The 20,265-nt window shown below is 42.5% G+C and overlaps 1 protein-coding gene across 1 annotated transcript in view; it reads right to left on the minus strand.

The window, feature by feature from the left end:
• Nucleotides 1-20,265, minus strand: part of TRAPPC9 (trafficking protein particle complex subunit 9) — a 2,581,727-nt gene that overhangs the window by 2,543,185 nt on the left and 18,277 nt on the right. The window contains exon 2 of the mRNA XM_086966259.1: nt 3,976-4,573. Coding sequence (XP_086822385.1) covers nt 3,976-4,556 — 581 coding nt within the window. The 5' untranslated portion in view covers nt 4,557-4,573. The remainder of the gene's footprint in view (nt 1-3,975; nt 4,574-20,265) is intronic.

Raw genomic sequence — 20,265 nt, forward strand, 5'->3', positions numbered from 1 at the left:
CAGTGCACTTTACAAATACACTTGACATAACAATTGCTTCCTTGCAACAAGGCACTGTAATGCGAGGATGATGTAACACATAGATCCCATCTTTTTCTTTTCTTTTTTTTTGCCATCAACAAGTGAGCAGTGATACGGCTCATCCTGCAATCAGGGGACATTGATAAGACTTACTCAGCTATCACAACTAATTTCTGCTTCAATGCGCTTTATGTTCAAGCGGCGCTTGATTTCTAATAGTGTCAGGGGGTCACCAATAAAAACAACAACTGGATTTAGACGTAAAAACGTTAAACAAGCACAAAGCCACTCCCCCTTACACAATCACAAAGCAATTCTACATGCCAATGCCCAGTCTATTCGTGTGTGACATATGTAATAATTTACCATCGATGGCGTAAATACCATTAAGTTAATAAAGCTGAGCTACAGATCTGTATCACAGCCACACACATCAGATCTGCATCAGGTGGTGAAAACACAATTTCACACTGAAAATCTACTCCATGACCACGAGAGGTCGCTATCCTTCCAAATATTAATGTCGCTCGAATAGGTCCTTAATTCTGTCACACCGAATAGGAGTGGATTGCATTTTATTTCTTCTCTTCATCTCCCTGAGTGCCTGGAACAAATGACGGCAGAGGCAGAAAACCATGTATCATTGCGATTAGGCCGAAAAATATGGCAAGCTGAGATGTCGCAAAATACCCATGTACACGTGTGTTTAATAAAGAAGACTCCTGGATGACGGCGGGGTCGGTCGGGCGAGGAAAAAACATGCAACTAAGCACCGCATGCCAGAGCGACACTACGTGAAGGAGGGAGGGGGAGAGAGTGTGAGGGGGAGAGAATGTGTGTGAGAGAGAGAGTGAGAGAGTGTTGCACGAGCAAGAGAGACAGAGGTTATTCTAAACATTGAGACACCTTATATTATTCTTTGTTTTTATCACAGGAACGAACACACCACCTCCTTAATAGGAGGTATACTACAAGTAATTTTATCGTGATACGCTAAGAATCTATGATCAGGTAAAAGCTACAATTCTCCAGACTGTAAACCTTTAGGTTTTACCTTTTCGATTATATATCGATACCCACAGACTCCTTTTCATTATATCGTTTATTCAGGATTGATTTTACTCCTCAATTGTTCACATATGAACAACACCATATGCATAGAGGTGGTTACTACGGCGCCATATCTCCTCATTGGGCGTGCATAATTTTGAGGTAACATATCAAATAAACCTTACTTAGATTATCTGGTTGCTCGGTTTGCGGTTTACCACGTCATTATTCTTGTGATTTCACAGGTTTATCCCACAGAGGAATATAACCGGAAACATCTTTTTCCGACTATTTTAATAAGCTGATCCTAAAAAGTATTTATGAAGCATTTGTATAGGCACTTTTCATCTCCTCTGGTGTCATAGGAACAACAATGGGAATTTTGGCTTTTTTCTTTCCCTTGGTTCTAATTCACTTTCTCATTTTTCTTTATTTTTCTGTTCTTTTCTTAATGTTTTAAAAAATTAGGTTATCAATGAAGGCATATAATAATTATCTGTATAGTGAATCTTGGTCAGTATGTGTTTTTCTTTGTAGAGTAACGTACCATAGTTGTTTTAATTGAATGCAAAATTATCAACACATGTATTGTTATTTAGCGTAATCTTTTTTTATCAATTGCAGGTGTTGTTTGGCTATTCCTGACAAAGGCGTGTTTCACGCCGAAACGCACAAAGACTTATTATTCATTTGCCACAGTATTGTGTTTTTATATTACATTTTTAGCTTAGTAATATTATGTGTATAGCATAGGTTTAGAGAAATAATTGTGTCAATAAACGTGTATTTTTAATCTGTACAATGAAATGATATGATCTAAATTTTGAAGAATTTTTCATTAAAATTTTACATTTTTTATAGTTTGGTCGTTACACTGTCTCTGTTTTCAGCACATTCAGAATGAGGAATGTTGTTTAATTATGTTGCCTAGGAATTTATTTTTCATTGTATATGGCTAAATTATAACATTTTAGTATACTAGGATACCACACGTATTGTATATGGCTAAATTATAACATTTTAGTATACTAGGATACCACACGTACCAATGGGGAAACCATGTTAAAGTTCAGATGTACAACAGAGTTGATGTTGTTTTTGTCCTTGTTCACATGATCTCAGAAACAGTCCTTTCTGTAGTACAGTGGTAGAGTAGAGGGAGTCTGTTCAGTTAGGTAGCGGACAGAGAGACCATTAATAGACCCATCCTGGCTTCCTCTTGCACATTAGCCAAATAGCTTCAACGCCTCGGAGCCAGCTAACACATGCAAGCCTAGATGACCACCATCTTCTTTAAACTCAGTCCAACCAGGTCCAAATGTGTCTTGATCAAAGACAGCACTCTTGAACCACAGATCCCGGAACTGCTAAAGTGCGTGGACGTCAGTGGCTTTTCATCTGCCCTTATATCCTTTCAGTTTACAAACCCAAACCAAGTTAAGATAATTTTGCCAGTATAATACTCATTCCTGGAACCTTTAGCCAGGATGGACTCTTTAAATAAAGACTTCAGAGCATTTTTAGATTACGAATGTAGATCTTAGAAAGGTTTAAATTAAGATTTGTGACTGATAGAGCATATTTCTAAATTAAAGAAATTTGTAATTATTTGCTTTAATCATGCTGCTCCTTAAAAAGTGATGCAATGTTCGAGGTTTTCTCTATTAATGCCAGGAAAAAAACTCCAAAAAAATAAAAAAATATTTACCTTATTGAACTAGGTCACTGAACTGCCCTGAATTAAGAGGCAGGCAGGCCAGAAGCATAAACGGCCTTGAATCTAAAGCAGCCGGTTGTTGAGAAGGGATCACAAAATGCAGTTTAAGCTATAAGTTAGCAGATCTAGTGTCAGAAAAAGAAGGGTGTTCACTGGCAGCGACTGCCATTAACTTAGAATTTTTTTTTAATTGGAATGTATGGTGCCACAAGAGATTAACGCATGCAAATGGATGCAGACAGGTGTGGGCAAAGGAATAAAGGAGAGAAAAGAGTAAATGTTGTGGATTGGCTCATTCTGTTGAGGATCATTTTAAAGAAGAGAAAGTAAACCCCCCTTGATATGGTACTGAGAAAGCCTACCCTCTTTCAAATGTCAGGCAGTCAAACACCATTAACCTACATAGAGTGTATTGTGTCATTTAGGCACAGAATAATCATCTAGGAAACAGGTCAACGTGTGTCATTTGTCCAAAACCGCCTAGCACATACAAACCATTATCTGAGTGTCAGCCTTTCAAGAGATTCTCTAGACTGTCTTTAGGCAGTCTCTAAGCAACAACCTGGAAGGAGGGAGCTACACCATTGAGCCTGGAAAAATAGGATAATAATTCTCTGAACTCTTGAGAATACATTGTTCTTTTCATCATTTATTGTCCATCAGCCCAAAAAGTTGCTAATTACTCACAGGTCATTCAAGTAAGGACACCATCTCAATAAAAATGGTTGTACAAGCCCATGTTCTATAGCCCAGAGTGGATCACAGCAGATACGCCACACCAAGCCCTGAGCGACTCCCACTGACCAACATAAACCTTCACAGCACCTCACCGGATTACACAACGTAAATAAAAGTATGGGTTACGTCTGCCCTCTTTTAACTCTACAGAACCATAGCTACATAGGGGTTTACAACACTACCTACATTTGTTAAAATGACTCCTCTGCCTCGCTGGCGATACCGCAGATTTACAAAAATTATGCCATAAACCACATAGATCAGCAGGTAGAGAATATCACAGATAGTTAGTAACTGCATGGAATTTCCTTTTCATGTGTTTAAGCTAATCAACATATGTACAAACCAGAATAAATATCAACACAAAAAACAAATATATTTAAAAATGCTACAAACAAGTCCCACATATCCTCAGAAACTAAAAGAACGACATTTATAGAACGACTCACCTATTATCAGTGTCAAGACCTACAAAGTCTTTCTTTTCAAAAGGAACACAAAGCAGGATCTTATCTCCAGACTTGTCGGTTGCCCGGTCGAGTCGCTTGGATTCCAGCACGATGAAAAGAGATTCGATGAAATCTTCCACTCGCTTCTCTATGCTGTCACATTCCTCATAGCTCGGGTAGAAAGCTACGTCGGTGCGGGGCTGGTCTGCAATCTCCCCCTGTAGCCCAAAGACGAAGAGCCGCGAGTCATACAGCGTGGAGCCATAGATCTCCTTCTGAAGGTGGAACTTCTCAAAGGTTTGGGGCCAGTCTTTGGTGTGGCTGCAGTCTGTGATGGTGATGAGTCCCACAACTTTACGGTGAGCTTGGAAATCCCCCCAGTCATTGTTTTCTGGAGGATAATGGTGGCGGTAGCGGATGTAGAGGACACGTTGGTTGTCACGGACACTGACCTGGGAAACAGTGGAAATTCTCTTAAATATCTTGAAGAAGCTCTCCTCTGGGATAACCCCAACAGGCTGAACTGCCACTAAGAGTGTTTGGTGGTCTTCAGCACACTGCAGATAATCTGGCACACTCATGGTCAAACCAGTGCAAGCTAAAAAATGGGGACAAAAACAGGATGTTAAATGATATTTTGATACTAGACTCAACAAACAATCAATGCAAAGGATCGCAAGACTCCTTCAACATACTTATGAATCAATGTATTACTTACTTGACCTATATTACCTGCTCTTTCCGGAAGCGTGATCTCGGGGTGTACAATCAATAGAAGTTTAAAAGGAACTTCAATTGGACGAAGAGTGTTATGGTGGCATTCCACCCTTGTCACACAATCTGTCTGAGGATATCTAGGGCACTGCAGAGCTTTTACTTCAAAGTAGCTCAGAACATGCAGCTGGATGCTGCCATGTCACTGACATAAGAATTGCAGATATAAGTTCTGAGGAACATATGGGCAGGATGAATCCACCCCGGCATAATGCAGCACAGCAAGGTGACCAGTCTTGGCAAAGGGCATTCCTCTGTGTGGCAACATCTGTTACTACATTTTTAATAACTTTAAATGCAGCTGAACCTGCAGATTAAGAAGTAGATAATAAAAAATGTGACACGCATGGCAAATCCATAATTATGCTGAAAGCACCACTGCTGCAAAATTGCTTCTTTTACCCTGAATATGGTGGAGTTTTTAAACACAAACATTACATTTGAGCATGTGCAAGTCAATGCAAAGAAAGGAAACCTGTGGACTCCCTTCAAGAAAATACAAAAATATACCATTAATAATAGCATTATTACCCTACAACACATGGAGTTTAGCACCGTCTACATACAGATGATACAGCAGCCCTGGCAGCTGCAGAAAGACCGAATATCATCCTGAATTTTTCATAAATAAAATTGTTAATCACTATGGCAGGGGTGTGTTGAATGGCTATAATAATGCTTTTAGAAAAGGTCTCCTATCCACTAAACCATCTTGCAGTTTCATAGCAGTAGAGCCACCAATCTTTCTCTTTCAGAGTACCCTTTCAGCCCATTTAATCAATATCTGATGGAGTCAGTGCCAACAGCAAGCTGTATGCCTTGATGATCAAGAGGAGACATCATTGCAAAATTGCGGAATCTTGGAAAGACCCAGAGCGAGTGAAAGTGATGGAGCAAGGATTCGCACGTAAAGCGACTTGCTCTGATTCAAGAACCTCGCCTAATTTGTAATCATATTAATTCAACCTGTCCGTCATTTATTTAGGATTTTCCCCAACACGCGGGTGTCCCCAGGAGGCTTGCCTGTGTGTCTTTTCATCCTAACAATGCTTGCACTACGGAAAAGGCTGCTTTGCAGAAATCCAGTCTGCGCATGCGTCGGTCATACTCACGTGATGTGACGCACTCGCATTCTGGAGGGATTGTGTTGCTCATGCGCACTGTTGCAAACATGGCCGCTTGTCTCTCACCACGCTCTCTGCTTACCGCCGCTGCTTCTGCCTATCTGTCTTTTTGCACTAAACTTTAATGCTATAGATATTATAAAATAAGGGGTGCAGTAGAGTCTATAACGGTATACAGTGTGATCATTTTTACGTATGATTCTAATTTGTTTTCGCTTACGTTTCATGTACCGCGTATCTGGGGGCCGGGGGAAACGGGAGCTGCGCCATACTTGAAGCTCTTCTGAACCCCGTCACGTGACATGGGAGAAACCCCACCGCGCAGAAGCTAAAACAAGCCAGCTGGCTCCTGAAGCACGATGCGCCTGGGAACCCACCTCGAAGATGCTGCAGGCTGCCTTGACCACGATACACTGTTGCTATATACTGTGCACTTGCATTGTCTTCTGTATTCCTATGCCTGGGAACGTGAACCCAAGGGGCGGGTATGCAAAATCCATGAGAACACTAAATTCTAGGAGGTGACAATGACCAAGTCACCTCTCCTGACCAATCATAATATGGGAAACTGTCACTTGCAACATTTGTGGGTGGTCTAAGGGTCCCCAAACCGTATATCTGGCCTAGTGTAGCTTAGAGAAATTGTCCGACTTGTCCGAGTAGCAGACCTGTCACTGACCCTACGAACTCTATAGGTGATCAATCTTGAGTGCTGCGGAGCACTCTGTCCATACTTTCCACAAGCTCCTAGGGGTGGAAATAGTCCTAAGTGCTGGCGAAGCACTTTGCTGGGGGAATTCGAAAACCCAATCGGGGTTACTGGCGGATTACTTGCAGAGAGGGGTAACGCAGGCGTTGCATCCGAAGCTGTGGGTGTTGGTCGTACCTTGGTGAGCCCAGTCCTGACCCAAAACCTGAGGGGTATCCTGTCCTGACTGTCCGTGAGCTGTACCTGCTCGCATTCTGGTATTCCATTCCTTGAGGGTCCTTGTCCCCGTCTTTCCAAACTGACCCGTGGCCAGGGTTAGTCCTCATTCCTATCTAGGTAATTATTAAACTGTGGGTTTACGTCTTTCTATCTCTCTTTCTTCTCTTCCTAATAAAGCACTCTTGCCTGTGATATTGCCCTATCACCTTTGATTGCAAATTATATGCAATTGTTTATTAGAAATGTTCCACTTCTCTCCCTACCTGTAGGATATTGTTAAATTGTCGTATTATAGTAGGTTGTTCCATTTTTTCCCTTTCCTTTAGCATGGTTGCAGTGAACTTAGTAAGAATAGCATAAGTAGCCTAGTTTAAGTACACCTTTTAGGTCCTGTTCATGTCCCATGCCCTAGTTTAAACTCATGGTGAAATAGCTCTGTTCCTACTTTCCGTACCCTGTAGTGTTCTCACTTACTCTAATGGTACTTGCCCTAATCCATAGTTACATTGTGGCATTAGTTTTAATGATTGATGTATTAATTTGTATTTGGCTTATCATCTTGGCATATTCATTCTGAAATTTCTTGATAAATCTTCAAACTCATCAGGTGTCTGTGGTCATTTTCAGTATAAAGTGTGGATAAATGTACTTGATATATAAAAGTTTTCTCTCCCTTTAGGAATCTTGTCACCTATCCACTGCTAGCTCCTGATCCGTCAGGAGTAATGTGCCTGTGGTAAGTCAGGTACATGAACAGTAAGTGGTGTAAAGTCACCCCCCCGAATTACTCATAGTAGCGTGCAAAGGATTTCACCCGGCTCACGCAAAACACTGGTAGTCATATGCACGCCAGGGCCCAGTGCGTGGAGAATTGGTAAACTCAGTGACCCGGGTGACCTGCGCGCTCTATCAGTAATTTTCTGGTAGCAGTAGTATGGTTAGGACTAGTTAAGATAGGTAGACAGGGTAGTTGATAAACAAACCGTGAAAATAAAATGTGCTGCTGAAGTTGATTGCATTGTTTCAAATATTGCGCAAATTGTTTAAAGGATTTATATGTGTATATATATGATCTTGCATTGCTGCTATAAGTGTTACATGTTATATTAACAGAAATTGTTTGTAAGTGTTCAGTGTAGTCCAAATCCCCGGGGAAGTACATAGCTAACGGTGAGCAGAATCCGGTTAGCTGGTAAAGTCACTTGTCGTGAGTCATTAGTGCAGGGTTAGGAATACCTGGAAGCACTAATTAGGATCTTCTTGCATCTGAATAAATGATAGCTACGAGTCCCGTATAAAACTTCCATTGTGAAATCACCTAGTAAGGGTCACATATGGGAAGGAGTAGCAGGGTCTCCGAGGCTTGAATGGTAAGTAAAATAGTCCGCTGGTGAAATTCTGACTTAGTATATATCCCGGAAAGAAGTGGATGAGTCAGAGGAGTAACAGGTTCTATATTGCTCGAGTGAGAGGTTAGGCAGAGAAGTCTATCCGGAGTGAATGAAAAGTAGACAGAAGTGGTTTACTTGTAGTAAAAGAAAATGTTTTTATCTATTTAGAACCCTCAGACACAGTGGCAAACGTTGTGTGTTGTTGACTAAGATTTGCACTCGCACTTTAGGAAAAGTTAAAAGTTTCCGTTACCTTGTGAAGGAGGGAGTCGGTCGGAAGACTGCTCTGACGTCACTCCGTGCCGCGCTGGTATTGGTCGAGACAGCGGGTGTGTAGTGAAGCTGAAATTGTAAGGGAGGGGTGAGTGCCGGAGCGTGAAACCTCGTCTCGCGAAAAGGCCGCGCACCCATTGGACAAGGATTTTTTTTGTAATCACAGAGTTGATTGGTTACTACGAAATAAAAGTCGCATTAGCATTGGAAGCACAAAGGTAAACAAAATTAATCAACAGGAGCTTGAGAGGGGTCTGGAAAGGTGTATGTGGTATCCTGAGTTCTTACCTAATCCACAAAACGTAGGCTTCTATAAGGAACAGATTTTACGAGGTAGACCGCACATGATGTATGGAATAAAAAGAAAAATGTCATTTGCCGATAAAGTAAAGAACTTTTTTAAAACGGACAAGCCCATTAGAACGAGGGAGGGGGTGATCATCCCTCCACCAAATACTCCTGCCTCCTTCATGTTATTTGAAAAAGGGTATCATACCTGTGTATGGCTAGAGAACTGGGCAAAATATACTGCAGATGACAGAGTTCTAGCATTTCCTATTGATGGTACGTTTAATGGCAGAATCTTGTTTAATTTGAGGACCCGCATGAATGAATTACATCCCAGACCCAGATTAACACAGTACGAAGCCCTAGAAGAATGGGAAATTGAGGCTCTGGAAAGAGATAGACCCCGGATGGACAAGGGAGTAAGCAAATGGTATCCGAGGGTCCATAGAGAAACCAAAGAGCAGAAAATGAAACATTGGAGACAAAACATGATGGTAGAGGGATTGTTTCCAATGATGGGGGTATTAGAACAAGGGAAAGGGAAATGTAAAGAGAAGACCCATCACTTAATGGCCGTGGGGGACTCTGAAGATGAGCACCTAGAGGATTTATTGATGAAAAACCCCCCTCCCTATGTTGCAGAGTCAGAGCCTCTGAGTTCACCAAACCCGTTTTCCAAATATCCTAGATGTCGGAGGGATAGTGAGACAGATGGAACGGGAACCGATAGTAAGACCAGTGATGGGGATGGGTTTTGCAAACCTAGTTCTACGGTCCCGAATTACCGCCCGTTTGGAGAAGACCCCCCTCGGTTGGTTACTCCGACAGCCCCAAGTATATACCCTCCCTTGGTACCCCATGTATTGCACGACAACTCCGCAGAGAAGGCTTTACGTGAGCGAGAGAAGGAGGCCCTGGCTAAACAGCGAGATGATTTAATTCGGACTATCGCCCAGATACATCCCCATCCAGATTCACTGACTATCCCAGTAACTATTGGCCCGGCTATTCCTCTTTACGGAGATAGACTGGCTAGTCCACGTCTTCCTGTTATGACCCCAAATATGCCAACTCCTAGCATTCCACTCCCGAGAAAAGAAGTGCTCATAGATGATGATCAAGAAAGCGAATGCGAATCAGTGGTCCTAATGGATATGCCCATTAGGGAATCTAGAGCTAGCATGCCAGGACCAAGGAGTCAGAGTAGGGCAAAAGAAGTTCTGATTGAAAGCACATCAGGGGTTAGGAGTGCCACAGTAGTATCTCCCGAAGAATTGGACCGATGGACCAAAGAGTTAGAAAAGGAGACCACACCCCAACCCAAACACTTAGAAATCTATAAATTAAGGATAGAAATAGAGGAGCTAATGGCTGGAAATGTAGGATTAGACCGATTAAACTACTTCAGCGAAGAAGAGTTACTGTTCATCAGCAAAAACCTTACCCGGAACGCTAGATTGCTCCATGAGAGATTGATGGACACTGCCACAGAAATGGGAATCGATGTCAGTCGCTCCAAAATCCTTCAGAAACCCTACAGAGTAGATTTTTCAGACAAAGACTTAGAGAGCTTGAATGTGGTAGGGAAACAGATCCAGATAAAAGAATTACTGAAACTCTTACAGAAATGGGGGGGATGTAGGAAAATGGAGAACCCGGTGGGCAAAGAAAAAGGAAGACAGTAGGGCTAAGTCTCAAACTTCAGAATATGTGCTCAAAGAAGTAGGTCCCGCAGAAAAATTGTGTCCCATGAGAGAGGTCCCGGGGGGAAAATACGTCCATGTTCCTTGGTCCCGACAGGATATTGTGTCATTTACAAATGACTTTCCAAAATTACGGGAAAAACCAGTTGATTGGTACCGACAGGTCGAACGCTTCATAAAGGTTCAGAAATGTCTCCTAAAAGACCTGGATGGGTTTTTCGACATTGTGGTGCCTGTAGATTTGTGGACCGAATGCAAAATTGAAATTGATTGGCCCAATGATGACTATGCGAGAGACCCTGGAACAGGGTCTCCCTCACCCGAAGTAATGAGGAAGTATGATCAAGTCATACAATACCTCAAGAAAAAGGTGCCCGCAAAAGAAACCGATTGGACCCGGATAGATAGAACTACCCAAGAGCGCGATGAAACTGTCCACTCCTTATCCTTATGAAAGGTTGCTACAAGTATTCAAAACTTACAGTGGAATCGATAATGTGGACATGAAGGATATGACCCATTTCAGTTACAGATTCGTGCTGGGATTAAGGCCTGAAATATCCCAATGGATTCGAGACAATAAAATCAGTTGGCAGGGAAAGCCCATAGATGATGTCCTTAAGTACGCCAAGTACTGTGAGGATAAATAGAAAATAAAAAGAAAGCAATCAAGGAGAAAGTTATGTGGGCGCAAGTGAAATTGGCTGAACAGCAAGAGAAACAGTTAAGTAAATTGAATTCTAATAATAATGCCCAGAATACCAATGCTGGGGGAGGAGGGAAGCCCCGGGTAAAAATGAGTCGGGAAGAGGCTATGAAGAAGTTCCCCTGCCACGGGTGCGGCCAGATAGGGCATTGGAGAGACGAGTGTCCACACCTACAGGCCGGTAATGCCCCTATAAATGGTTTAAATCCACAGGTGCAGAAAGAGGGGACGAGAAAGAACCAAAGAAACACACCCGGAAGAGTTGCCTTGGACCAAAGTGGGGAAAGCCAAGACAAGTGATCCTTGTCACCACTACTGCTGTAAAGTGTGCTGGTGTACCGAAGTGGATCCATGCCAGCCACACGAAGCGGGTAACTGGAGAAAACGCGACTGAAGCTGAAGGCAGCACAGCTGAGGAGACTCCCGAAGAGGGTCCGGATCTCGCTGACATCGAACTGCCGAGCACAAGTCGAGACGTTGATTGGTTCACTGCCGACGACCAGGTTCTTGATCCAATACGAACCAGGAAATACTCCTACCTAGACAGTGAGTGGGATAGTCCAGGTGAGACAGAACTAGAGGACGAAGGTCAGGTCAACGAGACTCACATCACACCTGATCAGGAAATAGGCCAAGTAGGGACAGAGCAAGACATCGACACTCCTCCTGAAACTCCGGAGTCTGGAAAGGGACAGATAGTGGTCAAAGTTGAAGTTCATGCGGAAGCAAATGAAGGGAACGAAGTGCATGAACAGGAGCAGATAGAGATAGATGAACGTGTTCAGGAGACAGAATCCAATTCGTCTGAAAGCAACGAACACATACAAAACCAACCTGAACAAGGCCAGCATAGAAACCAGGCAGAAGAATTAGATGAAAGACCTGGAACTAGTCAGACAGGAAGGGAAATAGACTCTGTCAAACCCAAAGAACAAAAACAAAGTGAAATAAAAAGAGTGCACGAGGAAGGCCAAGTGTCCTCGACCACTGAAAGTCACAGAAGCAAGGGTGAACCCCGATACATCAAAAGGCTAAGACTCCGAATAAAGACAGTTGAAGAAAAACTAAAAGACCGAAAAAGGGCTGAAAGTGAAAGAAAAGCAGCCCGAGGCAAGTCTCTGAGAAAGAGCGACAGAGTAAAGAAACAGAACAGGCTGTATCGGAGCCCTGAATGGACATACTTGGTGTTGGAAGAAATTGATGAGCCCAACCACAGTGGCAAAAGTGACGAAGAATCCGGTGCTGATCGGAGTTCTGACGAAGACCCTCCTTGAGACAAACCTGAGTGAACTCTTGGTGTAAAAAAGACAAAGAGGGGTTGCAAAAGCCACCTGTAAGCTATAATGTCTGATTCAAACGTAGCTGGAAGATCCAGATTTAGGTGTTGCAAAACTTGCTGTAAAATATGCTTATGTAGTGTAGCTATGTTGATGTGGATAGGACTAACAGTCTTTATACCTTTTATGATAAGTAAAGATCCTAACTTGTCCCCTACTGACCCTGAAACGTTAGACACAGACGTTGTACAGACTGTAGAGACTCCACGAAGCTTAGAACGACGTGACAACACAGTTAGCCTGAGACACACACGACCAAAATTGGAAGCATCAGATGAGGGCGGACTACATTTTCACAAAATGAGAAACCGGACACATTTAAATGTTTTCGCTAACCTTTTAGTGCATTATGTAGAGGCTATGGAAATAGAAGATTGTTATGTCTGCATGAAGCTACCCACTTCTGTAGCTGAAGGTGTGACATATCACCACCTACCCCTAACCTACGGAATTTCCTGTAGTATATTGGCAAGCTTGTTTTATAGAAGCACTTTACAGTACTACTATTCAAATGCTGACGTAATCTTTTCTGAACTTCCTATTAGGGGACACCTGAACGTTGTACATATTAGGAGCGAGGTAACCCGTTATATGGGAGAATATTTCCTGACTATAGGTGACATAGACTTAAATGAAGCAAGACAAGCTAATCTGACCTGTTCTTTGCAAGAGCAGGAAAAGATGTTTATAAAAATGGCAGACAGAAGGAGGGAAAAGTTTCAGAAAAAGGCAAATGACGAAAAGGATAGAGTCCCTAGGTGGGCAGAGCACATGGACAACACCTCGCAAAGCGAAGCTACTCCTGCTTTGTTGCTGGATTTTGAACGGAAGGGGAAACTTTGTCTCCATAGAGAAAGGACAGAATATTATAACAATGTATTCATCGGTTCCAGCGAATGTGAACATAATTACAAGGTAATTGGGGGTTGGGGTTTCAAAAATGGGTCAGAACCTGTGTTTCCCGGAATTTATTATATTTGTGGGAACAAGGCTTATTTCAAATTGCCGGATCACTGGTATGGAAGCTGCTACTTTGGCATTGTTTTACCGAAAGTATATCATGTGAATAATGCTGCTGGAAGCAATGAAGAGACTAATGGCTTAGCGCGTAGAAAACGTGAAAGCGTAGGCGAAATTATAGGTGATATTTTTAGTGCACTGATACCTGGAATGGGGGTAGTTCTGAATACTCACAGAATCTGCAAATTGTCTACAGTAGTGGATCGGTTATCAACTGACACTGCTGCTGGATTCCTGCTGGTCAATACTGAGATGGTTGCGATCAGATCAATGGTTTTACAGAATCGCCTTGCTCTTGACACCTTATTAGCAAAAGAGGGCGGAGTCTGTAGAATGCTGAAGGCGCAACATTGTTGCACCTACATACCTGACAAAAGTATTGAACTTAAGAAATATGTAAGGAACATAACTAATTTGGAAAAAGAACTCAAACCATTGGAGGTTGACAGTGCCTGGACGAGACTGACTGGAGGTCTCTCCTCTATAGGTAGTTGGTTTTCTAACTTAGGTAAAAATCTTCTGTGGAAAATACTGATGCCAATAGCTGGAATAGGTGTGGTTGCATATTCATCTGCTGTAAATGTCAAAAATGCAAAAAGTACACTGTAAATAAAAGAGGAATAAAACGTAATATTGATGAGTTAGAATTAGAAGAATTGAGGAATCAAATATACAAAAAGGCAAAGAATCACCACTCTCATAGAGAAGCCGAAAGAAAACTTTACAATAAGTTTGTAGAAATTGAAATGCATGATATGGAAGAATGAAAGTTGGCATCTGTTTCCTTTATAGTGATGATAGTAAATATCATCAAAGAGGGGATTGATGGAGCAAGGATTCGCACGTAAAGCGACTTGCTCTGATTCAAGAACCTCGCCTAATTTGTAATCATATTAATTCAACCTGTCCGTCATTTATTTAGGATTTTCCCCAACACGCGGGTGTCCCCAGGAGGCTTGCCTGTGTGTCTTTTCATCCTAACAATGCTTGCACTACGGAAAAGGCTGCTTTGCAGAAATCCAGTCTGCGCATGCGTCGGTCATACTCACGTGATGTGACGCACTCGCATTCTGGAGGGATTGTGTTGCTCATGCGCACTGTTGCAAACATGGCCGCTTGTCTCTCACCACGCTCTCTGCTTACCGCCGCTGCTTCTGCCTATCTGTCTTTTTGCACTAAACTTTAATGCTATAGATATTATAAAATAAGGGGTGCAGTAGACTCTATAACGGTATACAGTGTGATAATTTTTACGTACGATTCTAATTTGTTTTCGCTTACTTTTCATGTACCGCGTATCTGGGGGCAGGGGGAAACGGGAGCTGCGCCATACTTGAAGCTCTTCTGAACCCCGTCACGTGACATGGGAGAAACCCCACCGCGCAGAAGCTAAAACAAGCCAGCTGGCTCCTGAAGCACGATGCGCCTGGGAACCCACCTCGAAGATGCTGCAGGCTGCCTTGACCACGATACACTGTTGCTATATACTGTGCACTTGCATTGCCTTCTGTATTCCTATGCCTGGGAACGTGAACCCAAGGGGCGGGTATGCAAAATCCATGAGAACACTAAATTCTAGGAGGTGACAATGACCAAGTCACCTCTCCTGACCAATCATAATATGGGAAACTGTCACTTGCAACATTTGTGGGTGGTCTAAGGGTCCCCAAACAGTATATCTGGCCTAGTGTAGCTTAGAGAAATTGTCCGACTTGTCCGAGTAGCAGACCTGTCACTGACCCTACGAACTCTATAGGTGATCAATCTTGAGTGCTGCGGAGCACTCTGTCCATACTTTCCCCAAGCTCCTAGGGGTGGAAATAGTCTTAAGTGCTGGCGAAGCACTATGCTGGGGGAATTCGAAAACCCAATCGGGGTTACTGGCGGATTACTTGCAGAGAGGGGTAACGCAGGCGTTGCATCCGAAGCTGTGGGTGTTGGCCGTACCTTGGTGAGCCCAGTCTTGACCCAAAACCTGAGGGGTATCCTGTCCTGACTGTCCGTGAGCTGTACCTGCTCGCATTCTGGTATTCCATTCCTTGAGGGTCCTTGTCCCCGTCTTTCCAAACTGACCCGTGGCCAGGGTTAGTCCTCATTCCTATCTAGGTAATTATTAAACTGTGGGTTTACGTCTTCTATCTCTCTTTCTTCTCTTCTTAATAAAGCACTCTTGCCTGTGATATTGCCCTATCACCTTTGATTGCAAATTATATGCAATTGTTTATTAGAAATGTTCCACTTCTCTCCCTACCTGTAGGATATTGTTAAATTGTCGTATTATAGTAGGTTGTTCCATTTTTCCCTTTCCTTTAGCATGGTTGCAGTGAACTTAGTAAGAATAGCATAAGTAGCCTAGTTTAAGTACACCTTTTAGGTCCTGTTCATGTCCCATGCCCTAGTTTAAACTCATGGTGAAATAGCTCTGTTCCTACTTTCCGTACCCTGTAGTGTTCTCACTTACTCTAATGGTACTTGCCCTAATCCATAGTTACATTGTGGCATTAGTTTTAATGATTGATGTATTAATTTGTATTTGGCTTATCATCTTGGCATATTCATTCTGAAATTTCTTGATAAATCTTCAAACTCATCAGGTGTCTGTGGTCATTTTCAGTATAAAGTGTGGATAAATGTACTTGATATATAAAAGTTCTCTCCCTTTAGGAATCTTGTCACCTATCCACTGCTAGCTCCTGATCCGTCAGGAGTAATGTGCCTGTGGTAAGTCAGGTACATGAACAGTAAGTGGTGTAAAGTCACCCCCCCGAATTACTCATAGTAGCGTGCGAAGGATTTGACCCGGCTCACGCAAAACACTGGTAGTCATATGCACGCCAGGGCCCAGTGCATGGAGAAATGGTAAACTCAGTGACCCGGGTGACCTGCGCGCTCTATCAAAAGAACCCAGCATTTTGCACCCTGCATTTACGGTAAGCATCACATTCTAGGTGCTTGGCATGAGTAAGGTATGTATGATGTATGTAAGTGAAATAGTTTACGCTTCATTCTGGCATCTAAAGACATCTTTTTTTATGTACATGCCTCATCCGATGCTTTAGCATTAAACGCCTTCAAACAGAACCGCTCCCATTTAGATTCCACAGGAAGTGAGTTTTTTTTCTTTTTTCCGAGTGCCCTATACAACTGTAGTAATGCCCCATTCTCTGGCACTAGGCGTAACATTGTGAAAAAGACTCAGGTGTTTGAGAGGCCTGAGGGAATGTGACACAATTATTCCGAGCAGATTTACACACTCTGCAATATTGGAGAAATTGTAAGTGGGGATTGTATACAGTCTTTAGGTCTTGCTGATGCAATGGAATGCCCCCTGCATGATATAGAGTCTGGTTCCCCTGCCATGAATGCTGATTTTTTTTATGTTGACCTTGCCATGAAGCTAATCTAATGTACACATAGGTCTAGGAATGACCTATGACATGAGTAGGTCCTGGATCTGTCCTGAAGGTGCCCACCAAGCACGCCCTCAACAACTGTCCCTGTCACTGGTTTTGCATACAGCACTGCTGGCAGCGTATGACAGTCTATTGAGATTCCATAATGTCACCTGACCTATTTATTTACATCACAGGAAGGAGGCCTACTGCCTCACTCTTTTAAAGTTCCACTTCTGTGTGCTTAGCCAGTTCCTACTGCTGGCATCCCTAGTGTATGTCGTGTGTGCTTATGTGTGGGTAGATTGCATGATACATGCATGGTGATTGAGCCAGAGTAATAGAGGCCTGTGGGCCCCTTTCTGGACACCCCAGGTCTGGCCTTTGCACAAGATGGAGATGCGGCTGTTTCCCTGACAGGTAAAGTGCATTGCTTACATTCCTGAAGCGAAGGGAAACCTAAACACTGAGGTGAGGGAAGTGGAGGCAGGGCTACTTTGATTACGCTTTTTACTAGAAAGGAACGGATTAGTCTTGCTGAATACTGCCATTTGCTGGGTGGTAGGAGAGAGGAGTGGGACTGTAGACATAGCTATGGCAAAGTGAGGAAACCTTTAGGTGAGTCCCAGGCCTTTCGTCTCTGCCTGATTACTCTTTCAGTTGGCGGATGTGAGCCAGGAGCAGGAAGCTCACACCTATTTGTGTCTCTGACGGGGTGCGCTAAGATGGAGACTACCCTGCTCTGTGAAACATCACTCTAGACAAAAGCTGTGTCTGGAGAGCAGCTTGGAAAGAACACTTAAAGGAGAAAGACCTCATAGTGGTTCTACGGTTGCAGACACACCTTTCCTGTCTGATTAAAAGTGGGATCCCACTACCCCAATTCTTTTAGTTCCAATTCCTCTATGGCCAAGCAAGGCGTCTTTCAAAAAGTACTCAGAGGACAGGTCTGCAGCCAGCACTAGTGTCTGCATGCTAGTCAGTTTCCCAGAGGGGAGGAAACACAACCCGAGTTGGATCTCTTACTGGATGGGCTATATACCAGTCCCGAAGAGCCTAAAAGCCTGCCTGCCTGCTTGCGTGCTGGGAGAGGATAGGAGCCTGCTAACCCTGCAGAAGGAGTGAGTGCATAAGGTGGTTGAGCAAATTTGAGATGGACAGCTCCCAACAATGAACTGGAGCTATTGAATCCAAAGTATTTCGGTCTAAGGCACAGGAAAAACTTGCCCCAGTGAATTATTAGATGAATCATAAAAGTATATTGTTTTGATCAGAAAGTCACACATGATGCTTTGAGGATCTTTGGGGAGGAAGGGCGGGCCGACTGGCTCACGGGGAACAGATCATGACCGACATGGAGTAGTACCTGAAGTATGTTTGGATCGCCCATCTCAAACAATATGGTTTGAATGATCCAAACAAACATATTTTAGTTCAGTGTTCATTACTTATGTTTACAAGGAGGAGACTGCTTTAGTCACTTCTTGGGCAGGGCAGTTGATAATTGTTTCATGGGTGCTGGAGCTAATACAACATGCTCAGCTGGAGAAATGGAATGTTGCATTAATGTGTTACATAGCAATGCTGGTATTGATACTACCATGGTGGACTGATCTTTCCAGCTCTTGCTACATATGCAGGACTCAAAAAATCCACTCGCTATGGCGACCCAGATTTAATCGGGATGAGCTATTTTTAGGGACTATGCGCCCATTTTGGCAAGCTGAAAACAGGTGTTCTGCTTGCTCACAAAGTGAATGAGCAATAAAGATGTTGTTAAACCTTGTTATCTTGTCACATTTGCTTGGCTTTCAGAGACAGAGGTCAAAAGTCAGTTGTGTTCCTACATTTACTTTTCTTTCTGTGACTGAAGTTAAATGATTTTGTAGAGTGAACTGTGAGACAATCGCGCTGTGCAACTTGAACTTGCAAAGCATGTGAAATGAAAGGCTGTAACATTTCAGGCTTTTTTTTCTAACACAACACTGAAATAGCTAATAAGTGAACTATTCAAACAGTTCAAATATTTCACTAGTTATGAAGACACATTTTTGTAATTCTGTGGTGAAAAAAGGTTTTTGTAGGATCAAAACAAATCATAACACTTTACTTGGTGATATGCAAATTTAAAATATTTTGCTGAAACCCTATTTCCAAATATTGTTTATGCTCAATATAGTGTTATCAGTAAAACTACATGTTAGTGGGAAAGTGCTGTGGCCATTATAATGGAAAATATGCAATCTGTGAATGACAGTGCACTACCACATCAAGTTTTTCTAATATATTTATAAAAAAGTGAGTTTTCAAACATGAACTGGGAAACATTCCTGCCCTTGTCCAGATGGCAATTTAGTGAACTAAGAGGCAAGCCAAAGATCATGTGTACCAAATATGTGGGCTAGATTCTTATTATAAATGGAGCACGTTTTGTTTGGCAAATATAGTTTTTTTTACAGTAGAAATAGTGAACTTGCATATTTGAAAGTGCTCTCTTATATGATAATGAAGAAAAAGACAAAATATTTGCCTAGGATCACACAATTTGAAATCAGTTCACAGGTCAAGTACATTACAGTTAAATCGAGTAGATTATTAAAGTTACTGCAGGTCTAGGAACATTTTATGATTTTTCGAGCCCTGATATATCTACTCATGGAAAGCCACATACTTATAGTATTTTGACTTGGAATGGGAGGGGGAATAGGAGCGGCTAGCAAAGGGCACGAGATATATGCCAATCTGACAAGGCATCATGTAGATATATCTTATATACAAGTAACACCTAAACATGATAGAACTAATTAGACAAGCTAAGAGATGGAGGGGACAGATTGTTGAAACAACCTACTTGTTATATGCCAGAGGCACAATGATATTGGTGGCCCCAGGAGAGCCAAATGTCATGAGTCACAAGACAGCAGACAACGAGGGCAGGTATGCGGTCCTAAAAGGAAGCTTATATGGAAGCGTTAGCTTGTACATATACTCCCGACACTAAACATGCGGTATATTTGGACACACTAAATCGAAATAATTTTGCAATCCCTGCACAAATTGTATATGGGCTGGGGATTTCCACTGAGGTTTTTGATTCAACTTAGATCACTCATTCCCACAATTACAAAGAACATTGTTCAAAGTAATTTAGAAAATTTCAATACATCGGGAACACATAGACTTTTGAGAGAAATATGGCTTATCATGCACCCAACAGCAAGAGAGTACTCCTTCTCCACCGGTACACCAATTAAACACACGAATATATATTTTCCATTACACAAGGATAGATGGTAGAGTCACGTGTACTAAATATCTAGAATGTTCGCTACCTGAACATAACCCACTCAAGAT

The sequence above is a fragment of the Lissotriton vulgaris genome, chromosome 4_1 (genome assembly GCF_964263255.1).
Source record: "Lissotriton vulgaris chromosome 4_1, aLisVul1.2, whole genome shotgun sequence".
NCBI lineage: Eukaryota > Metazoa > Chordata > Amphibia > Caudata > Salamandridae > Lissotriton > Lissotriton vulgaris.